Genomic DNA, 20,436 nt, shown 5'->3' on the forward strand with positions numbered 1-20,436 from the left:
CTAGTTGTAGAGTTTATTCCTCACGTTAGTGCAGTAAATTGTGCTTCTTTGGAATAACCAGAGCATTTTCCTTTTAAATATTCTGTCACCTCATCAGGGTCCTGCAGTTGTTCAGGAGTGAAACTCCAAACCATTGGAGGCAAGAAATTCTCTAGATACCTGCCCATGTTTTCCCATATGCTGTTCCACCCATGACCGTCCAACCTTGGGGCAAATCTATGAGTGATATTTTTAAGTCATCCTTTTGTGATTCGTTCTAAGATGTTTAATGTTTACAGATATAACCAAATGAGGCACGGACTCTGAACCTGGAAAAAGGAAAAGGTGGTTAAGCTCCATGAAACTCGTATATGAAGTTATATTGACAGAGGGAACTAACATTTTAAGGGTTAACTATAACTTAGAATGGGTGCCTACTAACGAACTAACACTTTAAGGCTTAGCCACACAATAAACGCTTAGTTTAGAGCTTTATGTTAAGCAGAACAGAACCCCATCGAATGCCAAGATAAGAAGTTTTACTGCACCTAGCTGTAAACTTGAGGAGACAAGATAACGAAGATTTACAGCAAAAGGGGGCGCCAGTCTGGTTTCAATCGACTTGGCAGCTTGGGTCCCAGTCAATTCAACATAATGAGCCACAGGTAAAAAGTTCACTGTGACGAAGCTGAAGGAGCCTTCATCCAAAGACCCCCAAAGACCCCTCCTCAAATTCACCAAGTGGCACTACGCAGGCGCAACAGGGGAGGGTCTATGGAAATGGTTATCTGAGACTCATTTTAATCAGAAGCGGGGAAAGGTTATGAATATGTATAGACATTCCTGGGGTCATTATGAATATGTAATACCTTACTGTATTTAAGCACACTTCTTATTGTTTAAAGGTGTATGTGTTGGGCGGAGTGAATCCCCCACGCACCCAGCGCTGTTTTGCTTATGCTCTAATGAACACGTGTTTAAGGAATACAAGGAATTGGATTAAATGTTGTTTATCCATAGAAAAAGCATAAGTTATTTATTTCACCCTGTGTATGACCTGAGACACATTCAGGAGTCATAGCAACAAAAGTGTGCCAGCTTGAATATCCCCAGGGTGTTCAAAATTTTCAAAAACTGTTGTACCTAGGCCAGAGGAGAAAAGGGAGGTGAAAAAGCTGGGGAAAATTCCCTCCCTCTGTCTTCCCTATAGACTGGGTGTGATTACTATTAAATTCTGAGATGGCACCCGAGGTATGGAAATATCAACAATACCGTATAAAAATACCAACAGAGACATACAAGTAGGACAGCAATATAATAAACTCAAGCCTTTTCCCAGATATAATAAACAGCACCGCAGAGAACACATAGGGCATGTAGAAATTCAGATAAAACAGCCACATGGACAAACAAAGAAACATCGTGACTACTTAACTAGTAAATTTTAACACACTCTGGTCAGCTCTGTCTTTGTCTGAACCCTTAGTTCCTCCTGCCTGGCTCGCGAAAAAAAGGACTATCGTAGTTTAGCCCCATTCCCCCTCCAGCCAGCAGCTAAAACTCGCAACTCGCTTACCCCTTGCCCACCCCCAGAAGGGAGAGGGAAGAGAATCAGAAAACAAAGGCAATATTTGTGGGTTGGGATAAGAACAGTTTAACGAACAGTGAAGAAAAAAAACCAAACAGTAACAACAATAATGAAAGAACCTACAAAGCAATAGACACACTCCGCAACCCGACCACGTGGCAGTCTCACCAAGTGGTGGCCCCAGAACAGCAGCCTGCCCCTCTCCGAAGCAGTGGCCTCCCAGCCGCAGCTCACGCCGAACTCCCCCACTACCCCAGCCACCACTTGCGCCAAAAACACACCCCCTCAGCCCCAAACCGCGGCTCACGCCTAAAATACAAAAGCACCAAACCGCGTGGTTGAGAGAGAACCGAGCATCCTGGACAGCCCTGCTCCTGGCAGTGAGAGCAAGAAGGAGAGAGACTGCCTCCCTGACTTGTCCTCTTTGTAACTGAGCATGACCTTATATGGTATCCAATACCCCTTTGGCCAAGTTCTGGGTCAGCCATCCTGGCAATGTAGAAATTAACCCTATCTCAACCGACCTAGCACACATGTCCTGGCTTCTTTCATGGAACTGTTCATATGTTTATGTTGAACACAGTGATGCGTGGAAACAACTTTACAACCTATAAAGTCATAAGACTTTACAACTCACAAAGTTATAAAGCAGGTATGTTTATTTCGACGTCAGGCGCAAGGGGGATCGTTCCACCATTCATGCACAACTTCTAACAATATGAGGTGTGTTTAAATACAGTAAGGTGTTACACATTCATAATGACCCCAGGAACGCCTATACATATTCATAACCTTTCCCCACTTCTGATTAAAATGAGTCCCAGGTAATCATTTCCATAGTCTCCTCCTTGACCCCGCCCTGTTGCGCCTGTGCAGTGCCATCTGGTGGTCTTGAGGAGGGGTCTTTGGATGAAGGCTCCTTCAGCTTCGTCACAGTGAACTTTTTACCTTTGGCTCATTGTGTTGAATTGACTGGAACCCAAGCTGCCAAGTCGATTGAAACCAGACTGGCGCCCCCTTTTGCTGTAAATCTTCGTTATCTTGTCTCCTCAAGTTTACAGCTAGGTGCAGTAAAACTTCTTATCTTGGCATTCGATGGGGTTCTGTTTTTCTTAACGTAAGTTTACATAAAGCTCTAAACTAAGCACTTATTGTGTGGCTAAGCCTTAAAGTGTTAGTTCGTTAGTAGGCACCCATTATATGTTTAGTTAACCCTTAAAATGTTAGTTCCCTCTATCAACAGCATGGTATTTCTTAGAATGAAAATATTTTGGCTTTAGGCTCCAATTAGCCCTAGCATAAGAGGATGTCAAATAAAACACAAGTTTCTTTCAAATAATCTGCATTTAAATAACAAAAAAAACACCCACATTGGCACTGTCTCTTGTTTACTCAATTTCTAACAGCAAAACCCCCTCTTCTCCCCTCATTTCTGTGTAATTAATCCGTGAGCCCCCAAGGTGAGTCTACCCATGAAGCACCACTTTTGCAGCAGGTGAGTTTTTCTGTTCCTTTTGCAGAGCAAGGCACCAGGATATAACAGTGTTTTCATGAATTGGATTACAGTCCCAACAAAGGATATCATACTCAGAGTTACACCTTCAGCTGGAGGGAGCAATTGGAAACACTCTATTTTGTTTAGAATATTTTTTAAAAAGTCAGCATTACAAAAATGTGGGATCTTATATCAGTAACTTCACCGAGGAAAATAATTCCTTCTAGCCAATATACTTTCTCTAGGCAAATTAACACAGAAATTAAAACAGCAGCAACAAAATATTATCAAAATTATTAAAACTCCTTCAGTGGCATAAGCACAGGCTCAAGGCAAGGCTTGTTAACATCAGTGGGAGTCTTCCTACAGCCTTGTCAATGCTACAGGAATTCAAGTTTAGGTTACTTGTATATTTGGTTTGCATGGCAAGGTTTTGGTAGCAGGGGGGCTATAGGGGTGGCTTCTGTGAGGAATATGCCAGAAGCTGCCCCAGTGTCTAATAGAGCCAGTGCCAACTGGCTCCAAGACAGACCCACAGCTAGCCTAGGCTGAGCCAATCAGCTATGGTGGTAGTGCCTCTGTGATAACATATTTAAGAAGAGGGGGGACAGCAGCAGGGAGAGAGGAGTGAGAATATGTGAGAAAAACAACTCTGCAGACACCAAGGTCAGTCAAGAAGGAGGGGAATGAGGTGCTCCAGGTGCTGGAGCAAAGATTTCCCTGTGGCCATGATGAAGATTATGGTAAGGCAGGTAAGGCAGGTTGTCCCCCTGCAGCTCATGGAGGTGCACAATGGAGGTGATATCCACCTGCAGTCCATGGAGGACCCCATGCCAGAGCAGGTGAATGCACCTGAAGGAGCTGCTTTCCAGCATCTCATCCCCCAGTCTGTACGTACAGCCAGGGTTGCTGTGTCCCAGGTACAAAATCTGGCACTTGCCCTTGTTGAACTTCATGAGGTTGGTGATTGCCCAGTTCTCCAATTTGTCCAGATCCCTCTGCAAGGCCTCTCTGCCCTTGAGAGTGTCAACAGCTCCTCCCAATTTTGTGTCATCGGCAAACTTACTAAGTATTCTCTCAAGTCCTGAGTCTAAGTCATTTACAAAGACACTGAAGAGTGCTGGCCCTAAGATGGATCCCTGTGGAACCCCACTAGTGACTGGTCACCAACCTGACTAGAACCCTTTGGGCCTGGCCCATCAGCCACTGTATTATGAGTTTATCTAGCTGTGTGCTGGACATCTTGTCCAGGAGGATACTGTGAGAGACAGTATCAAAGACTTCTCTGAAATCCAAAAAGATCACATCGACAGGCTTCCCTTGGTCAATTAGGTGGGTAACCTTGTCGTAGAATGAAATTAAATTTGTTCAACAGGACCTTCCCCTCATGAACCCGTGCTGGCTGGGACCATTGACTGCGTTGTCGTTCAGATGTTTTTTGATAACTCCCAGAACCATCTTCTCCATGATTTTGCTAGGCACAGAAGTGAGGCTGACAGGCCTGTAGTTGCCAGGGTCATCTCTGTTGCCCTTCTTGTAGACTGGGACAACATTTGCCAGCTTTCAGTTATCTGGGACCTCTCCAGATTCCCAGGAGCACTGAAAAATCATGGAGAGAGGTCTCACTATGACATAGCCAGCTCTTTCAGCACCCTTGGATGAATCCCATCAGGTCCCATCGACTTGTAGGGATCGAGCTGGAGTAGCAAATCCTGTAGAAGTTCCAGATTGATTTGGAGTTTATTATTCATGTTCATCATGTATTACTTGCATCTCCGAAAACACAAAACATCATAAAAAAAGAATGCAAGTTATGTTAATCAAATTGTTTGAAATTTTAATTGAGATTCATGTTTGTTTTACAACAGTTTCTCAAAGGCTATGCTACGATGAAACACAAGAATCATTTGAATGAGACTAAATAAAAGCACAAATCTCAGGAAATAATTCTGCATTTGGAGAAGATTGAATAGAAAGGCCTGATTTTAACTAAGGTCTACAGGATTACAAAGGGCATTAGGGAACGTCCTTGCAAAAATTCCTCCCTTTAGTTAAGGCTTTGAAAAGAAAGTTTTTCAGAAGTATAGAGGCACCTTTAATCTCAAGGCAATGATTGAGAATTAGAAGTCCTTAGCATCCTTAGAGCTAGATAAGTATTTTCTAAACAAACTTAACTTTACAGTAATGAGCTATTACTCTTATTAAAATGAGATTGATTCTTGCCACTGGGATCTGGCACTGTGATTACCAGTCACTCAGTTGTTCCTAATTTATTGGATGAAGCAAATAATGCAATATTTCACAGCTGGTATTGTTTTATTGTCTAATATTAATTAAAATATTTACACTCCTACTTTTCAATCCACATTTTAGCACTTATACCTATGGATTTTACTTTTAGTACAACATATTTGTGTCAAGTGTCAGAATTTAATTTAAAAGAAACACACAAAAAAACCCACAAACAAACAAAAAACAAAAGACAAAACCAGGAACCTGATACCACAGAGACAAGTCTTCTCTATATTTATGTTTACAAATAGTAATTTTCAAAATGATGATTTATAATAGAAGAGTCTGCTGGTAGCTTTCTTCTAGTTCATGTTTACCACAGATTCTACCGAGCTTTTCCTAATTTAAAGCATCCCTTTTAGAATGTCCTGCTGCCTCCACATGGAATCTGCCCCCCAACTTAATGAAAAAAAAAAAAAATCAGTAGCTGATAATTTTAAGCAAAACTAGAAAGCACTATAACATTACCTACATTGCCTTTTACTGAACTAGGTTACTGAACACTCTAGGTTTGTGGAAATTTAACCATTGTTGAAAAGGCACAGGATTTTTGTGCTCTGAGACCTCCAGCAACATTGTTTTTTCCCTAGCCTGAAAGTTACAGACCACTGTTAGGAAACAGCAAATAGCCTGAACAGAAAATTCACAGGTACCCGATCGGTCACTTACATTAGAACCCACCAGATTTCACTGACTGTTCTGCTACAGACACCTTGTAAATCCATAACAAGAGTTTACTTCTATGGCAAGAGGAAAAGAGGTAAAGTTACTCTTACAAATACCCAGGGACGTTGTCACAGTGATACAAGCTATTCATTATTAAAATCCTCACAAAGCTGTCTATCTCTGTGGTAGTTTCTGTTCCATGGTATTACATGAATGGGAAAGTTATTTTTCACATATGAGAAAAGTTTAGTTGCACATGAAGAAAGCTAACTTTGGTCCACTTGTCCATCTTCCTATGGACAGCATATTGGAAAGATTATGACTGATGGTTCAAAAACCAATATAAAAGCTAACAAAAATAATTGGGTATTTAATTCCTAAACCTGCACAGTGTGATTATTTGTCCTAGTCATCTACCTTTTCATTCTGTGTCCACTAATTGTTGAGTTTTTAAGTCTTCAGCTTGTTCATGATCTTCCTTATCTATATCATCTACTTGACTAGTTTCCTTTGCTTCTGCTCCTCCTTGATTAACACTTCCATATTGTACTTGTTCCAGGTTTGTTCCATCTATAAGTTCCGCCTGTACTTCTTCCATCTGTATTTGATTTACATGCTCGACATGTAACTGCTCCACATGAACTTCAGCACCTTGTTCAGTCTGAATGTGTTCAACTTCCAAGTAACTAATTTGCACTTGTTGCAGTTCCTCCATCTGTGTGCCTTTCACTTGACTGTCCTGTATGAGATCCTGGTGCATCTGTTCCACAGTTACCTGTGCAGGATCCACTTGTACCTGAATTACTGGTAGGACATGGACTTGCCCCACTTGTTCTATTATAGTCATTGATGTAACTGCTTCAGCTTCCACAGCTTCCGCTGGAAGAACCTCTTCTGTCACTATTTGTTCTGAAATATTGTGCATGTCTTTGAGATGCCTTCTCAGCTCACTGCCTTGAGTAAACCACAAATCACATAAGGTACAATGGTTGGGTTTGTCACCGGTGTGTATTACCAAGTGATCTTTAAACTGATCCCAGCTGTTAAACACACTGTTACAAACCTGAAACAAAAGATACAGTATGTTAAACAGTGCCAACAGAAATACGACAAAGTATAGTGCCTATTTCAGATCATAGCATCATAGCTTCTTGCTACTTGGATAAAAAACCCCCATGTACGTTAGAGGTAAAAGCTGAGAAGTAAGCTTTGGATGAACAGAAGACCTGGTATTTATTTATTTTTAAGAAACAGTGTGCCATTTTGAGTTGTGCATACACAGGACACCTACAAAATTTATGAATCAGTACCGCATTTTAATGTTTTCTTATTTTAACCTTATGTAAAATTCACATACAGATTCACACCCTGTCCTGGTTTTGTTAAAAAACAAGTTTCTCTTTTAGTGAATTTGCCTGTCAGCTAAAGCCTTCATATTAGCTGTACTTTCCTGGAGAACCAGATACATGTTATGGTAAACATAGCAATGGAATGCTAAGTTATTGATAAGCATGGATCCTGATATCAGCTGATCGGAGGCAGCTCGGCGGGTCCCGATTAAGCGAAATCTTTGAGGTACAGAGAAGCCTTTTTTTTGGTTCTTTTTTCTCTCAATCAGGCACTTTCGTTCTCTAGAGACCCGGCAGCCCTTGCGAGAGCAGTTGACGTGGAGTGGGCGTTACCACGGCGAGGGGGATCACTCCCCCGCCCCTCGTCTTGAAAAAGTCTCGGGGAGGGCCCACCAGGTGCTGGAAGGGGCAATTGGCTTGTGATATGGGTAAGTAGCACCCACGCTGTACTGCAGCAGCGGGTGTGGTAACTCATGCACTAGGGTGTAGAGGTTGTCACCTTTTACTAGTTAGACTCTCCCTTATTGCCAGTGTTTCATACTGTTGCTGACCATGGTCTTGACCAGGAAGAGAGGTTGTCTGAAGAAGACTGTAGGAACTCAGACAGACTATCTGCCCCAAAACGTGGCTATTCAGGTTTCTGGCTGCAGGGAGTGCCAGAGCCTGCTGCTGCTGGGGGAGGATGGCCAGCATCCCACCTGTGTGAGGTGTGAGTAGGTGCAAGATCTACTCTACATGGTTGCAAAACTTAAGGAGGAGGTCGAGACACTGAGGTCAATCAGGAAGTGTGAAAAAGAAACTGACTGGTGGAGTAACTCCCAGGCTCCAGGGGGATACTCTCCAAAAGGTGATGAACCCCTTGCCCTTTCAGGCAGAGGGAGAAGACCTGAGACAGCCCCTTCCCTGTCGCTGTCAGGCAGAGGTAGAGGACAGAAAAGATGATGAGGGTTGGAAGCGAGTTCCAGTTTGGGGCCATGGGCAACCCCCCTCTCTACCTGATTGTTTCCCCAGGTGCCCCTCCGTAATAGGTTTAAGCTCCTGGATCTTGAAGAGGAGGTAGGTGAGGATGTGGTGCAAGGCCCACTTACGAGGTCACATAGAAAGAGGCAGTTGACCCCACACCTCAAGACCGCCTCAGATAAGAAAGAAAGAAGGGTAATTGTACTAAGCAATTCCCTTCTGAGAGGGATCGAGGGCCCAATCTGCAGAGTTAACCCTCAACATCGGGAAGTGTGCAGTCTACTTGGAGCCCGGATCAGGGACATCAACAGAACGCTCCCCAACCTGGTACACCCGATGGACTACTACCCACTGCTGATCTTTCAGAAAGATGGGGAGGAAGCTGCATCCTGCAGTCTGACAGGAATGAAAAAAGATTTCAAGGCCTTGAAACGGATGGTAAAAGAGTCTGGGGCTCAAGTGATTTTCTCTTCCCTCCTTCCAGTTTTGGGTGATGATGTGGGAGGGAACAGAAAAATCCAGTCCCTAAACAACTGGCTACAGGCAGGGCTTTGGGTACTTTGAAAACAGCTGGTTTTACAAGACACCAGTCCAAACAGTGGTACGTGGGAAAGGTTTATCTCGCAGGGGCAAAAGGATGCTGGGACAGGAATTAGCAGGGCTCATTTGGAGAGCTTTAAACTAGACTCAAAGGGGGATGGGGTGGTAGCTGGGCTTGCATCAGTAGGGCAGCACTCTAGAGTTCATGAGGGCTGGGAGGCCTCCCATACCCCTGAGGTGAAATCGGAGTGCTCAGCTTGCTCTCTGAAATGCCTGTACACCAATGCATGCAGCATGGGGAATAAGCAGGAGGAGTTAGAAACCTGTGTTAGGGCAGGAGACTATGACCTGGTGGCAATTACAGAGACATGGTGGGACAGCACACATGACTGGAATGTGGTCATGGATGGCTATGTCCTTTTCAGGAAAGACAGGCCAGCCAGGTGTGGTGGTAGAGTTGCTCTTTATGTGAGGGAGCAACTACAATGTACTGAGTATTGTCCAGGCACGGATGAGGAGCGAGTTGAGAGTCTGTGTTAAGGGGCAGGCTGGCAAGGGTGATACTATTGTGGGCGTCTATTACAGGCCACCAGATCAGGGTGAGGAAGTTGATGAGGTCTTCTACAGGCAGCTGAGAGCAGCCTCACAGTCACACACCCTGGTTGTGGTGGGGGATTTTAACTTCCCTGATGTTTGCTGGAAGGACTACTCGGCCGGCCAGCCACAGTCTAGGAGGTTCCTCCAGTGCACTGATGATAACTTTCTGATGAAAAGGGTGGAGGAGCTGACTAGGAGAGGTGCAGTGCTGGACCTCATCCTCACTAACAAGGAGGGTCTGGTTGAAGCAGTAAAGGTTGAGGGCTGCCTTGGTTGCAGCAACCATGAGATGGTGGAGTTCAGGATCTCATGCGGTTGGAGCAGGATAGCAAGCAGAATTGCAACCCTGGATTTCAGCAAGGCAGACTTTAGCCTTTTCAGGCAATTGCTAGGGGAAATCTGTGGGGGACTACGGTGAGTCCGTGGATTCCCTGATGGAGGGCATGGGACCAGAAATAAGCCTTGAAGATACGAAGGCCTACCTGTGAGAAAGATGGGAGTAAAGGAGTATCCGGAGATTTTAAGGATGTACCCGTGAGAGAGAAGGGAGTAGAAAAGTAATATTGATGATAGCAAAAATAGCCAATGACATGTTACTGCTGTAACTTGTAACCAATAGTGAAGAGACACATGAACTGGTAGAATTGTATAAAAATGCACTTGTGGCAATAAATGGCATCTACTACTTTCATCCTGGAAGAACTTGGTCTATGTCGTTTGTCCGTCTCAACCACGACATCTGGTGACCCCGACGTGATCCTGCCTGAAGAGGATCTCGCATGACAAGGAGACAGAGAGAAGCTGTGAACAGCCGAAGAAGAGCTGTGGAGACGGAGCCCGGTACAGCTGATAGAGCAGCCGAGGAGAGCTGCCGAAGATCCGGATCGTTGAAAAGACACCTCGCTAAGGAGTAGGTGAGCTACTGGGAACATGGGGGGAAACTTATCTAAAGAAGAGGGTATTGTATTATCTGCATGGAAGTTGCTTCTGAAGAAGCAGGGTATTAGCCCTCTGGAATTGAATTTAAAAAGGACTATGTTACTATGGGGCAAAGCACTACTGAAAGATGCAAAGAAACAAATGAACTGTTAACAACATGGCACTTGTTGCTAGAGACTTTGAGAGGATTAAAAGAGCAATGGGAACATGCAGACACAGCGGAGGGGGGTGGCTTCTCTGGGCCAAACTGTTCCAAACCCCCAACCCCCCAGTTGCCGGTGATTCTCCAGCACCGTTCAAGTCCACGTTATCTGATGACTCAGATGAGGATAAGGGTCTGCAGCGTTTTTTTTTTTTTTAAAGTTAACAGGAAAAACAGTATGTGTACATGTTGCCCCGAGATCAGATAAAAACTATGAAAGACTCAAGCAAAATTAGACCTATACAATGTAACAGCTATAGATCATTTAGGACGGAACGATGGGGATTTGTTGACAGTGGCAGGTATCCCACAACTCTTGGAAGAGACACTAATTGACACACCACAACTACAGACACGATAACTTTCTGAAATCCTGAGGCAGTCAACAGACCTCGCATATCAAGCTATGATAAAGGTGCCTGAAACTGACAAAGCAGCCAAATCATTTGCAACTGTTAATCAGGGTCCCAATGAGAATTACATGCAATTTATTGACCACCTTCAAGAGGCCATCAGTAAGCAGGTCGAAAACTTAGAAGCTAAGGAAGCACTAGTGTTGAGATTAGCAGTAAAGAATGCTAATGTTTGCTATAAACATGTTATTTGCGAGTTTATATTATATTATGTTTATATTATATATATATATGCTTTTATTATATATATGTTTATATTTATATTATGTGCTCCTGTTTATTGCCTCTCTGAAAATCAAGCAGCTTGTGAGGAATGCGAGTTAATTGTTTTACTAGTTGTTTTTAAGTGCGCCGTAAAACCTTCTCCCCGCTTTTCCCATTCACGCTGCAAGGAGCCCTGTGCCTTTCTCCCCCTCCCTCCCTCCCTCTTCTCAAGGTTTTTACTTGCAAGATGGGGTCAGGAATAATTGTTTTCAGTTGTGTTCCTAAAAAAAATCAGTATTGGGAGGTGTTTTAAAACTTAGGAAAGCACTCGGAATTATAAGGAAGGAAGATCTTGTTAAATATTGAAATCAGTGTTGGCTGCTGTATAAGTTAAATGATTGGTAAAAGTGTCCGGAGAATAGAATTTTGTTGCAATTAATGTTGTTTTTAAGGTGAGAAGAGCAGGACAAAATAAATCTCTACAAGAGATCATTAGATCATTACAGACAGTTTTACAGCTGGAACGGTTTGAACATCAACAAGCTGAGAGAGAGTTAACTGATAACACACAGGTCACAGTAAACTTGCTAAAGTCTGCAAGATGCTTTCCTCATTAACCTGTTTTCTTTGTGAGTATCGGTTTACGCATGTTGCAGTTTTGGTAGGTCTTTGTTATATGGTACGATAAGTTCACAGTCTGTTAAATCATGAGAATCCATTGACTCAAAATGTGCTTCTTGTGATAATACAGAAGATCATAAGTAATTTAGTTCTTTACTGCGTGAATGTGATGGTAAATTTTGTGTGTAGTAGCTGTTATTTTTCTTTCTAGCATGCTACCTTTATTCCAGCATTCAGACTTGTGCAACTCTGTGATTAAAAGAAAAAAAAAAAAAAGGCCTTGCCCAGTCCAGCTCGCTGGGGGGGCGGGTGCCGATGGGCACTGTATGTGTGACTGTGATCCATCTGCATATTTGAACTGGGTATTTGGTTTTCACATCTGAGCTCAGTATTTTAGTTTGCATATTCATATTTTGTACCAAAAAAATCTTGTTTGGGGAGATAATTACAAAATGGGAACCGGTTCCACTGCTAAAATTCCACCTTGCTCCCCCTTAGGATGCATCCTTACACGTTAGAGTAATTGCTTATATTGTTAGAAAAGCATTTAAATTGTTAAAATGCTATGATAGATGAGAATTTGGAAGAGGTTGTATTTAAAAGTTGCTACAATATTAACTGATTTGGATCTAGGAAAATAGAATAATGGATTTATGTTTATTATACTGGTTTATACTGTTTTTTGACATTTCTAAATTGTAAAAGGTAAATGGAGCTAAGGAATGTAACTATTGCTGAGCTACTTGGAATTGCATATAAAGTGTATTATGGTTGGAATGAAATGGGAAAACAAAAGAGCAAAATATCCCAGACCTGTGTGCAGCTCATTATAACTGAGGAGTTTCCCAGAGCCTCCTACTTCGTACCAGCCATTATACCAGCTGCGTGGCCTTGGTTATATCTAAACTTCAGCAAGAAGAGAAAAAAAAAAAAAAGGAAAAACCTGGCTGCCCACTTTTAAAGCGGTGAAAAGGGGGTTTTCTCTCCCCCCCACTGCAGCGATGTAATACTGAATGGAGCAGTCAGAGGGTGAAGTTTAAAGGCATCCTTAGCAGACCCATAGTTCTAATGAAACTGGAAAATTAAACCAAAAATTTGTTAATAGACTTATTCTGTGGTAACTAGTTTTAAGAGACTTCTTAGTAAATTCACCATGCTAGTTTTTGAGGTCATGGGAGAGAACGAAAGAAAGGCCATTTTTTGAGACCAATAGAATGCCAAATCTGGAACAACGTTTTACTACATGAATTCTTGTACTTGACAGAAAGTCCTATACCTCTCTTAGGTTAAGATTTAAGTAAATTGTAAGCTCAAATAACATTTTCTGAGAATTCTGTTTAGTTCCATGGCCTACAAGAAGCTGCTTGGATGGCACAGATCTGCTTGCTGCAAGTGAGAAATCTCCAAGGAAATTTCAAATGCTGTATTTCCACTAGTATTAACAGCCAATGTTTTGATAAAGCAAATACTACACTGATACATCTGAAACAGGACTTGGATCCGGTAAGGGAAAACAATATCCAATAAATATGACAGCCAAAATGGAGTTGGAAACTTTGAAGAATAAATTTATGACAACCTTACAGGCTGACTGCATTCGATTGGACTTGCAGATTTGTCTATTTATAGCTACAACATAGAAACAACCTGTGGCTATTGCGGGTCAGTATAATGAGATTGCTAGCAAACTGATATACCGACTTATATACCAGTTGTCACTCTGATCAAGAAAATGCAGGGAATGAATTTAAGTCTTAATAGGCCATGATCCTTTTGTCATATATGTACCATTTGTGAAATTTAATTCTGATTTTTTTTTAATTTGTAATCTATGTCTCTATAAATTGCACTACCTGGTTTTCTTAACAGCACAGCTTTTGGCATGCCTAAATGTAAATTGCTGCAGAACCTGCAAGTCTTTAATATCAGGCCATAGGCCATACTTGTATTTGGTCTGATCCCACATACTTGCAAAGTTTTTGTTGATGGTTCTGGGAAGTCTCATAAAGCTGTAGTGGTTTGGTGTGAAGATAACAATTGGCATCATTCTGTAAAAATTATTGAAGGTTCAACCCAATTAGCAGAACTTGGCACAGCTTTAAATTACTTAGAGCTTTTTAAGGAGGAACCTCTAAATTTGATTTGTGATTCTGAGTACATAGTCAAGGTCCAACGCACGTATCTAATTCTGAACTGTGTTTTTGTTTGTTTTTTTTTAAAAAAAAGGGGGGCATTAGGGGAAACACCACAAAACCAATTGTCAAAAGCATTGTATGTGATGAATCACTTATATCTAAGTGGTGCAGCCCAAATTTGCCCTGTGATGAAACACTTGGCAAGTGTGACCCAAAAACATGCTAAATCAGAAAGAATCTACATTAGTTATGGCCAAATCACTAGTTAATGGTCAATGGAAAAGGCCACATCAATTGATAACCTAGGGGAGAGGCTATGCTTGTGTCTTTACAGATCAAGGGCCGCAATGGTTGCTGGCACGAAACGTGAAACCTGTGTTATCTTCCTGACAATGATTGTTGCAGCTGCTGTGTTTTGGATGCCCACACAGACAAAGACTGACATGTGGATTACTTTAGCCAATATGAATGACCAGGACTCTATATGCCTAACTACGATGTCTCCGGAAAACCCGTTCCACACATGCTTGGTTGGTGTCTTCCTTGATGACTACAGCAGCATCACACGACTGTTTCAAAATAGTGGTCGATGCAGAGGCATTGCAACGAAATGTAATAATACTAACATGGCACTTCGGATTAATTGCCTCCTGGAAGCAGACATCGAACCACAAGAACTGGAACTGCTGGCATCTATGCCCATGGACACTTGTATCAACCTGGTTTGTGAAAAGTGTCAGAACAATATACGAGAACATGAATGGATAAACTGCAAAATATTAATGCTACCCTTGGTTACTATAGAAATGAAACTCAATGGTGTAATGACATTGGGCATTAGGCGGTCTGGACATCCATAAATCCATGGGTCCGGATAGGATGCACCTGCAGGTGCTGAGGGAGCTGGCTGAAGTCATTGCTGGACCACCCTCCATCATCTTTTCCAAGTCTTGGGAAATGGGAGAGGTGCCTGAGGACTGGAAGAAAGCAAATGTCATTCCAGTCTTCAAAAAGGGCAAGAAGGGAGGGTCATTAGGGGCAGTCAACATGGCTTCACCAAAGGGAAGTCATGCTTGACCAACCTCATTGACTTTTATGAGGACATAACAAGATGGATGGATTATGGCAGAGCAGTGGACGTGGTCTACCTTGACTTGAGCAAAGCATTTGACACAGTCTCCCACAGCATCCTCACAGCTAAATTGAGGGAGTGCAGTCTGGATGAACAGGTAGTGAGGTGGACTGTGAACTGGCTTAAGGAAAGAAGCCAGAGAGTCATGGTCAGTGGGGTGGAGTCTAGTTCGAGGTCTGTATCTAATGGAGTGCCTCAAGGGTCAGTACTGGGGCTGGTATTATTCAATATATTCATCAATGTTTTGGACGAAGGAACAGAGTGTACTATCAGCAACTTTGCTGATGACACCAAACTGGGAGGAGTGGCTGACACACCAGAAGGCTGTGCCAGCATTCAGCGAGATCTGGACAGGCTGGAGAGTTGGGCAGGGAAAAATTTAATGAAATATAACAAGGGAAAGTGTAGAGTCTTGCATCTGGGCAGGAACAACCCCAGGTTCCAGTATAAGTTGGGGAATGACCTATTAGAGAGCAGTGTAGGGGAAAGGGACCTGGGGGTCCTGGTGGACAGCAGGATGACCATGAGCCAGCACTGTGCCCTTGTGGCCAGGAAGGCCAATGGCATCCTGGGGTGTATTACAAGGGGGGTGGTTAGTAGGTCCAGAGAGGTTCTCCTTCTCCTCTACTCTGCCCTGGTGAGACCACATCTGGAATATTGTGTCCAGTTCTGGGCCCCTCAGTTCAAGAAGGACAGGGAACTGCTAGAGAGAGTCCAGCGCAGAGCCACAATTATGATTAAGGGAGTGGAGCATCTCCCTTACGAGGAAAGGCTGAGGGAGCTGGGGCTCTTTAGCTTGGCGAAGTGGAGACTGAGGGGTAACCTCATTAATGTTTACAGGTATATATAATGGGTGAGTGTCACAAGGATGGAGCCAGGCTCTTTTTGGTGACAACCAATGATAGGACAAGGGGTAATGCGTACAAACTGGAACACAAAAGGTTCCACTTCAATTTCAGAAGAAACTTCTCAGTGAGGGTGACAGAACACTGGAACAGGATGCCCAGGGAGGTTGTGGAGTCCTACTCTGGAGGCATTCAAGACCTGCCTGGACGCCTTCCTCTGTAACCTCATCTAGGTGTTCCTGCTCCGGCAGAGGGATTGGACTAAATGATCTTTCGAGGTCCCTTCCAATCCCTAACATTCTATGATTCTGTGACACCTCACAAGAAGGGCAACAATAAACAGGTAACCAAGAAACTGACCAACTGTATATAACATTCCATTCATGTGAATACTTCAGATAAAAGTGGGACATCACGAGGATCTCATCCCTTTTTTCCCTTTTGCTTCTGGCTGACATTAGGAGAGGACCTTGCTAGTCGTCCCTGCAAACTGAGGCCTAGTGACAGACTGAATCCAGCTCCGGTTAGCTGCAGAGTCCAATCCAGGACTTCGGCTGCCGGCTCTGCAGTTGCTGAGACTATCAAGATTGGTTCTGTATATTTTGTATTATCTTCTCTATTCTTATTAGTAGCATTAGTAAAACATTGTTAATTTTTCCAACTCTCTTCTCTCTGTCCTCCTTTTCCTCCCAATCGCCTGTCCTCAGTGGGAAGGGGGGAGAGGGAGGGGCTAAAAAGGGGTAAATGGTGGGGGAGGGGAGGTTAACAATACATCTGCCACGGTTTTATTGTCACCCCGTAATCAAAACCCTCGACACATTCCAATATATGTCTTGTGCTAGAATTTTGGGTGGAAAACTATTTATGTAATGCAAGTGTAACACAAACTGTCATTTACTTCAGTTCTAGATACAGTAGTACTAGCCTACTTTTCCTTATCAGCTTTCATTTGTTCATGGCATTTTAAGATTTATCTGGCTAGACTAAACTTTCACATTTTGCCATGTCAAGAAAATGAGTAATTTCAGCAGATAAAAATCTCTTAAAACTCCATCCCTTTAAATCTCTTCCAGCTAAAAGGACTGCTTTGATTGCAGACATACTATTTTCACAAAGCACTTGAGCACACTTCCCTTCAGCTGGCACTGAGGTAAGAAGCCTGAAAACAACATAGAAGAGACTGCAGAAATTAATGAGGTGCCAGGGTAGAAGAGAGAGAAGAGTGGGGTAGAGTCAGGCTTGGAATAAAGAAAAAGGCTCAGGGGTCTTTGTCCACGCAAGTATTCTTGGCTGCAGAAAAAAGCAAAGAACATGCATTTCAGTGTTGACAAGTGTCCTAGTTTTGTTTAATATAAGACCAGTTCTCTTTTAGTGAATTTTCCGTTCAGGTAAGTTCTTCTAACTGTATTTTTCTGAAGTTGGCTGCATGCTTTTTGGACAATGTTTGCTCCAGAGCTGATAATGGTAGGAATGGTATTGCTATGGCACCCAAGGTCACTGATAAATTTTATATGTCCCATAAGTGAGAGGGATGTATTTGCAAGGAGGGGTGGACAGAACAGGTGACCAAAATTGACCAACTAGGTATTCCATGCCATCCACGTCATACACCATTTAAAAGTGGGAGATCACAAGGGTCTTGCTCTCTTCATCCCAGCCAGCATCTGAAGAGGACCCTGCCTGTTCTGCCTGTGATCCTAGGCCAAGTTCCAGGCCCCGCATCCCTGAATCCAGTCCCAGTTTACTCCAGAGTCCAGCCCAGGACTTATGGTTGCCTGCCCTGAAGCCACTGGAGCTTCGCCAGCTCTGCTGCCGGCCACCACTGCCGGGGAATATATTCTTATTTGAAACTGTCACAGCAGTGGAGCAGCAAAATGGCAAATAAAAATGCTACAACCAACCTCATTTGTCATATTTTCTAGCTTTTCAAAATCAGCTTTTAAAAGCTAAGTAACATTCTTCTGAACAGCTTTTCAAATGTCAGCTACATATATAGACCAAGTACCCTAGCTATCCATCTACAGCATTTATATTTGCTTTAAAGACATTACAGATTGTCATCATAAGTTGGAATGACTTTCCAGAGAAAAATCAATATCCTGGTATTAAACAGAAGAATAATAAAATAGGAAATAAAATAGTACTTTGTATTTTGGACTTTAATGAAGCATGATCACAAGCAGGAAAGGCCTAGGTCAGCGCATCAAGAACCTTGAAAAGGAAGCAGAAAGATCTGCAAGATGGAGATGAACACCTGCAAGAATCTGATTAACAAAGTATTATGAAGCTCCATATCAGTAATTCCATATTTTAAATGGAACTACTTAGATATAAGAATTTACCCTCATGTTGTGGTTGAATGCAATCTTTATAATTTATTTTACTAAAAGTAGTTCTTGGAGAAATAAGCTCACTCTTGCCTTTCCTGCTCAGTACTCCCACGCTCCCTCAGCACAGGAAGGAAGGATCTAGCTTCAGACTCTGCTACTTCCATTACCCACCTGACATTCGTATAGCTTTTTTCTTCCCTTTTTAGCTCCAGTTCCAGACTGACAGGCCGTCAGGTGACATTTGAGTGTGCTATTCCTAGCAAAACGTTCATGGCAGTTTGGACATTCGAATGGCTTTTCACCTGTTAAGACAGACATAGGGATTTGTAAGCATATAAAACCAGTTTTCAGTCAGCTCCCCCTTCTTTCCCTCTCCCTTTTGTGTAGGTTGATAAATATGCTGTAAAGATGTGGCTAATTGAATTATTCTACAGAAGAGAAGACATTCTATGTAAATTTATTTATATAAATAAAAGGGCAAAAACCTAATGAGGAGTCATAACTCTCATTTATATAAAAAAACCCCAAACAACAATGTAACATAATTACCAGTGCCATTTAAGGTACATTTAGGCTTTTATGAAAGTTCGATTACTATTCTGATGAAATATCTTAAAGAAATAACAGCTATTTCTCTCTTTTCACCTGATAATATTAACAGTTAAAGACTCAAGATTAATGTATATAAAGTGACACATTAAAGAAGGAAGTATTTAAATAATACAAAATTTTACTTTCAAGAACAGTAAAAGCTTATGCTTGAGAGCTGAAACTGAGCTTCAGAAAAAACGTTGGCACAGAATGACCATGAAGTAACAATGCATCAGTATGAAAACAAACAAAATAAACCCCAAAACTTTCATTCAAAGTAGTATATTGTTATTACCATCATCAAGTAGTAATAAAGAACAACTGGTGTCTCTGTTTAGCAATTTTATTATGCACAAACACAATGAAATTCAAGGAAATTCAAGTACAAAAAATTAGGAACAGCATGTTTATTCTGAAAGTCTGATAATTAATCTGTGGAGGTACTGATACCAACACAACTACTGAAACAAACTATTTAATGGACTCCAAAAGAGGCTGAGACATTTCAGTGAGTAACATAAGAATCTATTCTAGCTAGATTAAGCTTAAAAGCCTACATTTTCAGGAATGCAGTAGCTATCGACTACTGAGATGAAAAGCCAACAAACCTGTATTTTCAGAAATAAAGATATTCAGAAATGCTTAACTAGCTTTTCAAAAGAAATCTGCAACTAGCCTATAATTCTTGCTTAAACACCTAAAGGTCACAAAAAAGTGTTAAATGATGGGAATATTCCCCTTAATGGTTATAAAAGGCTATGTTTTTGGAGACCATTGTACAGGTAATGCAGAAGATGCTGAACTGCTATCACTCTTGTACAGAGTGTTTCAAAAAGATGGACCCAATTTGAAATCACTATCCTCCTCTGGATGTGTCCATCTTTTTGAAACACCTTGTAGATCAAAAATCATGGACTTCCCATGAACAACCAAATACATTGTTGAGCCAAGAGGATACTACAGAACAAAACTCACACCACAGACCTTCACCTGCCCTGCGATCTGGTCACATTTAAAGAGTTACTTGGAGCACGGCACCGCTCAGTCAAGGGCAGATCTATTCTATTCTTACTCAAATTCTTCAATTATCTTCAACATATTCTGCTGAAAGTATTTGAAAGTGACAATTCAAAGAGAACAGTGGTGATATCCAATTTTTTTTTTCTATTTATAAGAACATGTGAAATTTCACTTGCCAATCATAAGTAACTCATAGGACAGAAATTCTGACCTTAGATAGTCTGATATTGGACTGGTCCTTTATAATCCTACAGCCACAGGAAGGAGATTGTCCAAAATAAATATTTTTTAACCCAAAGACATTCATAACACCACAGTGACTTTTATTTGCCTACTAAGAAGTTTGTATAATCTGTATACAAATTACTTCAGTTTACAGGGGTTTCAGACAAGGACTGATTAATTTGGTTTCTTGAAGCACATCACATCTCCTTCACTTTCCACCTTAATCATATGAGCGCACACACGCACACTCTCTATAAAAGGAAAAAAAAAAAGAGGGAAAAAAAAAAAATCAAGAAGGCCTAACTCTGAGAAA

General features: G+C 41.9%; 1 protein-coding gene across 1 annotated transcript in view; it reads right to left on the bottom strand.

Annotated features, from left to right (window-relative positions):
• Positions 1-6,102: 6,102 nt before the first annotated feature.
• Positions 6,103-20,436, bottom strand: part of LOC308051443 (zinc finger protein 131-like) — a 31,875-nt gene continuing 17,541 nt past the window's right edge. The window contains 3 exon segments of the mRNA XM_080361875.1: positions 6,103-6,450; positions 6,452-7,083; positions 18,459-18,589. Coding sequence (XP_080218001.1) covers positions 6,426-6,450; positions 6,452-7,083; positions 18,459-18,589 — 788 coding nt within the window. The 3' untranslated portion in view covers positions 6,103-6,425.

This window comes from Nesoenas mayeri (assembly GCF_963082525.1).
Source record: "Nesoenas mayeri genome assembly, chromosome: W".
NCBI classification, from domain to species: domain Eukaryota; kingdom Metazoa; phylum Chordata; class Aves; order Columbiformes; family Columbidae; genus Nesoenas; species Nesoenas mayeri.